At 39.8% G+C, this 6,887-nt stretch overlaps 1 protein-coding gene across 1 annotated transcript; it reads right to left on the reverse strand.

The window, feature by feature from the left end:
* Positions 1 to 1,039: 1,039 nt before the first annotated feature.
* Positions 1,040 to 6,881, reverse strand: smfn (small fragment nuclease). Its single transcript, XM_008280058.1, has 7 exons — positions 6,690 to 6,881; positions 5,290 to 5,373; positions 4,737 to 4,814; positions 4,163 to 4,274; positions 3,434 to 3,542; positions 3,040 to 3,093; positions 1,040 to 1,634 (listed from the first exon to the last, which is right to left on the reverse strand). Exons 1-7 carry the CDS (start codon positions 6,735 to 6,737, stop codon positions 1,511 to 1,513), a joined length of 609 nt encoding a protein of 202 aa, XP_008278280.1. The 5' UTR covers positions 6,738 to 6,881; the 3' UTR covers positions 1,040 to 1,510.
* Between the last annotated feature and the right edge of the window lie 6 nt (positions 6,882 to 6,887).

Here is a 6,887-nt window from a genome sequence, read left to right on the forward strand (position 1 = left end):
GGGGACCTCTACAGTTGATGTGCCTGTTAGACGGTGAGCATCACTGCGACCCGACACAGGCATCCTCCTCCTGTCCCGCTCCTCCTTTTATGTTATGATGCATCTCACGAGATCATTACAGAAAAACAATAATATCCATGAAAGGCCATATGCATTTTTTTTTACAACCTATTTGCCAATTAGATGTCATTCCTTAAATTCTCTTATCTTTAAAATAGTGGCCCATAAGTCTCTACAGTAGGCATATTATTGCAATACATATGAATAGAAGTAAAATAGCATGATGTAAATCAACGAGTCATTAAAACTACTGACACATTAAGTGAACAACGTTGCTCACAGTGTGCATTACAATAATGCAATGTTCTGCTGAGAAACCTTGGGTCCTGTCATTTAAGTGGACATAGGAGCATTGTGATCAAGACAGAATGTTCAATTGCTCTTCATAACATGGCTCCAAAACAATATGAACATTTTCATTCAGGAGATGTTGGACTACATCAACTACTGTTGCCATGATTAATATAATGAATCAGCAAGTTAGCTCGTTGGTCAAACAAAATACTGCTGTGGAGAACATGTAGTACCATCCATCCATGATCTATACACCGCTTAATCAGGGTCATGGGGGGCTGGAGTCTATCCCAGCTGACTCAGGGTGAAGGCAGGTTCACCTGGACAGGTCAACAGTCTATCACAGGGCTACACTTAGAGACAGACAACCAAGCACACTCACATTCACACCTACGGACAATTTAGAATCACCAATTAACCTCAACATGTTTTTGGACTGTGTGGGAGGAAGCCGGAGAACCCGGAAAGAACCCACGTTGCACCGGGAGAACATGTGAACTCCACGCAGGAAGATCCCAGGGGTCCGCACCGGACCAGCGACCTTCTAGCTGTGGGGCGATGGTGCTAAGAAGCAATCCGGAGACTGTGCAGCCCGGAGACTTGATAATGTGAAGACAACATGATTTTGGCTTGCGTGCTTTCTATCAGGTTCCTGAAAGCATTCAATCATTTACTATTCCAGGCATGAGCTGCACCAACTTTTTATTGCATTGCAGGACAGTAGTGTCCATCAACACCACATTCAAAACATAAAATTTAGCATGCATACAAAGTATGTGTGCAATTAAATCACATTTCAGGCATGAATGCACTGCACAATGAAATTGTCGACACAAGCTGACAAATTTGGTCTGTCAGGGACCACTGAATTTTTCTGTTTTTATTTTAACAAAAAAAAATGAAAATCAATCTCAGACTGTCTCCATCAAACTAAATTCAACATATAAATACTAAAGGTCACTTCCAAATGATCCTCTTTTGAACTTGTAAAAATCTTGTTCCCTTTAATGGAGCCTCTACATTTATCATATTCAAACACTGGATTTTTCGGTCGTTAACTGTGATCGGAAAGCAAAATAATGAAGACAATGGCACTGAACGATGAAACTGCTTTCTTCAAGAAATGCAGCTGTGAAAACTCAGTTTCACTTGTGTGCTAACATTTGTTACAGCCTCCATTTTCTACGATCTTTCGCTTCTTCTCCTCTGCTGACGCTTTAAAGACGTTGGCTCTGTAGAACTGCAGCTCTTTAATGCTCTCCTGGATGTCATCCAAGGCTCTGAAAGAGGAAAAATGACTTAATCGGATTTCTCTGAAGTTTCAATGTGAGCTTAAAGCTCATGTGCCCATAAGGACACTTTTTTGTTGCTCTTATGCCTGATTTTTTAACATAAATTTGTAACTTAATGCATTTGGCAAAGGTGTTTCAATCTCAGCTCACGTAATGCATCAACAATACACTCTGCACAAAAAGAAAAAGAAAAAAAATAAGTTGCACTTAGGAACCTTAAAGGACAAAAATACCCCCATCAAAACCCATTAAAGATGCTATTTTTGCCCCCCTCTTCCATTACAGCATGAAATTGGGCATTCTTCATTATTAGGCTTTCATTCTGGAGCTTTGGCTTTGTTGTCATTTCTGCATATTTGAAAAATGGAGCAGCCTTTATTTGTTTTTGTTAAAAAGTTTGATAGGAGTAATAAACAACCGTGGACATTCTACATGAATATGAAGGGAAGACACTGGATTCTTTAATCCTATACTGCTTTAAAAAAATGCATCAAAATCATACTTATTCAAAAACAATTATGTCACCATCTACTTCATGGAGAATATTTCATTTCAGAGTTTCACATCAGAGTCTGAGAAAGTCTCCAGAATGACCATAAGCAGACAACAGATGGAACAAGGCTTAAAAGAGCTGCCAAGAAGCCTTTATTGAGGCCTGCAAACATCTAGAAACGCCTCAGATTTGCCAGGGAGCACAAACACTGGACTGTTGATGACTGGAAGAAGGTCCTCTGGACGGAAGAGTCCAAGTTTGAACTCTTCTGTCGGCATCATCATGTTTATGTCTGAAGAACAGCTGGAGAACATTTTGATGCCAGATGCATTGCACCCACAGTGAAACACGGTGGAGATTCTATTAAGGTATGGGGTTACATTTGTGGTAACAGCGTGGGCAAATGAGTGAAAATCAATGGAGTTGAATCAGTTTGTTATTTGCCAAATAAATAACAATCACATTTTTAGTTTTAAACAAAGTCTTTGAAAGATTTCTATAACATGTATGTTTTCTCGTTTTTATGACAGATGGTCTCATAAATTTGTTACGCAATGCACCTCGCTAACCTACTTCTCTTCCTTCGTAGTACAGCCCTCTGACAGTTTGCAGACCTTTTTCCAGCTTCAGCTTTGAACACTTGCACTAATGGTACAGTTTTCCAACGCAATGGAGGTCTCTTCGCAGCATTTTGGATGTACTCACTTTTAGTCAGACTTAAAAAGGTTTAGATAATCTGTGTAATCTGCTAATTTGTTTTCTACAACTGTTTTGTAAAGTCCAACTTTGTTCTAGTGAGGCCATAGCTACAAAACTCTGATGTAAGTTGAATAACCCAGAACTGACCTTTCTCTGTTGACTAGCTGATCATTAGGTTGATGAGTGGTTCTTATCATTTACCTGTGACTTGCTTTCTTGTGCGGCACCATCTTGAATTCCTCTGGAAACCACCGTCTGAAAGGGTTCACAGAGCAAAAGCAAAGCTACATTAGTTCTCTCTTGTTGAACTTGTCATGTATAGTCTTACAGGTAGTTCTACTATGTTGTAGTCTTAAGCAGACAGACTTTAATTGCCGAATCTCAAAACTTTTTCCACAATGCAATAATAAACCTTTTACATACGAACTGATAAATGGCATAAAGGATCATTAGTGGGCCTCGAGAAAATAAAAACGCTGTGTTGAGAGGAGTTTAAAAAAGGCAACCTAAACAGAATCAAATTACAAAAGATCGTGCATATTATCTGGAGTGTTCTGGCACTAAGAAGGTTTCCACAACTTTGCACAACACTGACCTGGTGAGCTCCTTGATGGTGCTGACGTCAATGATTCTGTAGTGAAGGTGGTACATGAACTGTGGCATGTACTTGTCCAGGAACCTCTTGTCTGCATGCACAGAGTTACCTGCAAAAATAGGAATTATGAGACATGCCTGCTGGAGTCAAATTTGTTCACTGACACTTCATGAGGCTGCAGTACCAGACATTTGGTAGTCTGCACCAATGCTATCCAACATGATCCCGAATTCTCCCAATTATGACGCAAAAAACCCCAAAAACAATCACTATATTGGTTTACACAAGTTTGTTATTTGTGAAGCATTGCAAAAACAGATGCAGAAGTTGCAGGACACAAACCACAATAGTAACATTTCAGGATGTGAACACTGAGCCGACATGCCGTTCAGATAAAGCAACAACTGAAACTCTAACCCTAAACTCTGTGTACAGATCTGGATGTCTTTCTTTGGGCTGTTTAGTTTGAGGTGTTCCCTCCAATCATTCCAAATGCTCTGTGACACTTTGGATTCTGGCTTTGGTTATCTACAACTTGTCCCAATTATCCCATTTGAGTTTTAATTACCATTTTTTTGCATCAGGCCTGTTGCTGTACCTGCACCATGGCATTTATGAAATCTTTGGTACTTTCAGTACCACAGAAAAACATGTACCATAATGTTCAAGGGATGTTGTGACATCCCTTGTACTATTTCAGTTCTGCTACTGATGATAAAAGCAACTCACCAGCAAGAGGACACTGTCCAGGCGGAGTGTGCTGTCTGATGAAGGACAGGAATTCGTACTCTGCTTGTTCCAGGGTGATTTTACTGTCCCGTACAGCCTGGGTCAGTCCTGACTGAGAAACAATTACACTGAGAGTGTACATCACTATAAACTTTATAAAAGAAACCTTTATTTTCACATACATTAAAAACAAAACTCAGCCCTCTCTTTTCAAATTAGTGAAAAATGACAGACAGTATATCACAGCACAGGAACTGACACCGAATACATGCAACAGCAAAAAGAAAAAAGAAAAAAGACTGAGACTGAGTATGAACTGAAGCTGATGTGAACACAGTACTGCCTGCACTGTCGTGCCAAATATTACTGCTGCCCTGCCCTCCACAGTCATTGGATTTGTTTCCCCTTAGTTGACACACACACACACACACAATACTTTGTTACTGACAGGGTGGAGCCAAAACTACAATATTTGCTACTCACAGATAGCTGAGCAAAAAACATTTCCTGCCCTATGATGTTATTTTATATATATATATATATTCCTTTGTCTTAGACCACAAAGTCAGCTTACTTTTCCATGATGCTCTTTACACCACTCGGACATCCCTTCCAGTAGCTCGTCTGGCTGCTTAATTATCAAGTTGGGCCCCTGTCAAATAACAACAGATGAGTTTACAGTTCCCATTGGACACTTTACCTTTTTGTTGCTTTTTAACATTTAATCAAACTGAAGTCAGGCTTTTACTGAGTAATGCCAGTTAATTAAAAATCCAAAATGCAAAATAAGTGATTGCATAAGTAGTCACCTCCTTTAAAGCAAGTCACCGAATTCAAAACAGGTGCAGCCAAGTGCTAGAAGTCACACAGTTAGTGAAATGGAGATCATCAGAGCACAGTGAATTTGTCTAAAGTGATTGTAATATTAAGACACTTCTGGTATTTGGAAGGACCAATCATTAGTAAATCAGTGCTCCTGGCTCTAACTAAGACAAAAGAACACTCTGAGCAACTTGGTGAAAAGGTTACCGAAAAGCACAAGTCAGGTGATTGGTTAAGAAACTTTCTAAGGCACTGAATATCCCTCGGAGTACTGGTAAGACCTGTAGTGTTTTAGTTCACATTACCTCAGCCAAAATGTTCAGGTCAGAGTCTGTGATGATGCATGCCATTTCAATGATTTGGTCCTTCTCGATGTCAAGACCTGTCATCTAAAAAAACAAACACACAGACTTAGTTGTAAAAGATGGATGTCCGACATGTGTCTGAGCCTCAAAGACGACAGCATCACATTCTCACATTCTTTGAATAGCATGGATAGGTTTACAACAGCATCACCAGACTACATCCACATCGATGGCTGGTTACCAAATGATAAATGACTGCATAGCCAAGGGAAACTGTTACAAAAAGCAAGATTTCTGACATTCTCAAAAAAAAAAACAAATAAATAAATAAACATCACCAAGTGTTTACAAGAGATACATAAGCAGTAGCAGACAGATAATGCCACTTCAACTGGATTTAACAACCGTTTCACTCATACATTAGGCCAGTGGTTCTCAAACTTTCTGAGCCATGACCCCTAAGATAATATCGGTTTGTGTTCATGACCCCCCAATTTGAATTTTAAATATTGCATGAGTAATAACTTTGTGGTTCATGCATTAATGCATTAAAAATGTATGTGTTAATTCCACAGATTAGTCTTTTTACATTAACACATTAATTTTCTTTTGAATGAATGAATGAATTGAATTTATTTTGAACAAATGAAAGGAAAAAATATATATAAACAAAAGAAAATAATTTTGAAACGAGCAAAAAAGAATAATAATATCGCATAATCAAATCATAATATGAACAAGTTTTTAAAAAATGAGTGGGAAGAATTGTACACTTTTAATTTTGACAGCCCTAATACAAATTTATATGATGAATGTAGGCTGTATTTTTATTTTTTATTTTTTGACAATGGTCTGGCGACCCCCTGAAATTATCTTGGGACGCCCCATGGGGGTCCCGACCCCCCAGTTTGAGAACCACTGCATTAGGCGTCAAGTTATGCTGGCTTCTCACTAAAGTCAGCAAGAATACGAGTTCTTCTCAAGTGTGACATGAAGCTCACTCAGCCTGTGTCATGTCCAACTTTGGTATGCTTGCTAACATGCGTTAACTCGTCGCCGTATTTTAATAATCATTGAGCTGCCAGATTTTTCACCTGTCACGTAAACCAGGACGGCACAACGTCCAGTGGTCATTACGACAACATGACACACACGGTACGTCACTTGACAGGCTGTCCGCCTTTGGGTTTTACTTCCACCTTTCTAAGTTACTGAAGTACTTAGCACTGCACACGATTTAACTATACATGTCGCGGTTAACAAATTTAGCGGCACATCATCCGTAACTCTTCATTATCCCCCGCTTAGCTTGGTGTAGCATGTGCTAACGTTAGCAAACATACACATAGCGGCGTCTGTTAACTACACCGCTACAAACCGACATCAGCCCAGTGACTTGCCTCCAGGTCCACCCACACCATTCTCTGGGACATTGCGGTGGACGACATGCTGATTCTTCTGGATCTGGAGTAGGGGTCTGTCGTCGTTGCAGTCAATGGTTGTATTAAACGGCTGACGTTCTGCAGCAGAACTCTACTGCGCTTATTGCAGTGTGAATGATACACTGCCCTACTGAACGGGAGAACAGCCTGCCTCCC

This window comes from Stegastes partitus, unplaced genomic scaffold, assembly GCF_000690725.1.
Source record: "Stegastes partitus isolate 25-593 unplaced genomic scaffold, Stegastes_partitus-1.0.2 Scaffold180, whole genome shotgun sequence".
NCBI lineage: Eukaryota > Metazoa > Chordata > Actinopteri > Pomacentridae > Stegastes > Stegastes partitus.

Coding starts and splice junctions, on each gene's coding strand:
- smfn (XM_008280058.1), bottom strand. CDS start 6,737: ATGTCGTCCACCGCAATGTCCCAGAGAATGGTGTGGGTGGACCTGGAG. Junction 5,374..6,689: donor TGGTGTGGGTGGACCTGGAG/GCAAGTCACTGG, acceptor TTGTTTTTTTAG/ATGACAGGTCTTGACATCGA. Junction 4,815..5,289: donor ACCTGAACATTTTGGCTGAG/GTAATGTGAACT, acceptor GTTATTTGACAG/GGGCCCAACTTGATAATTAA.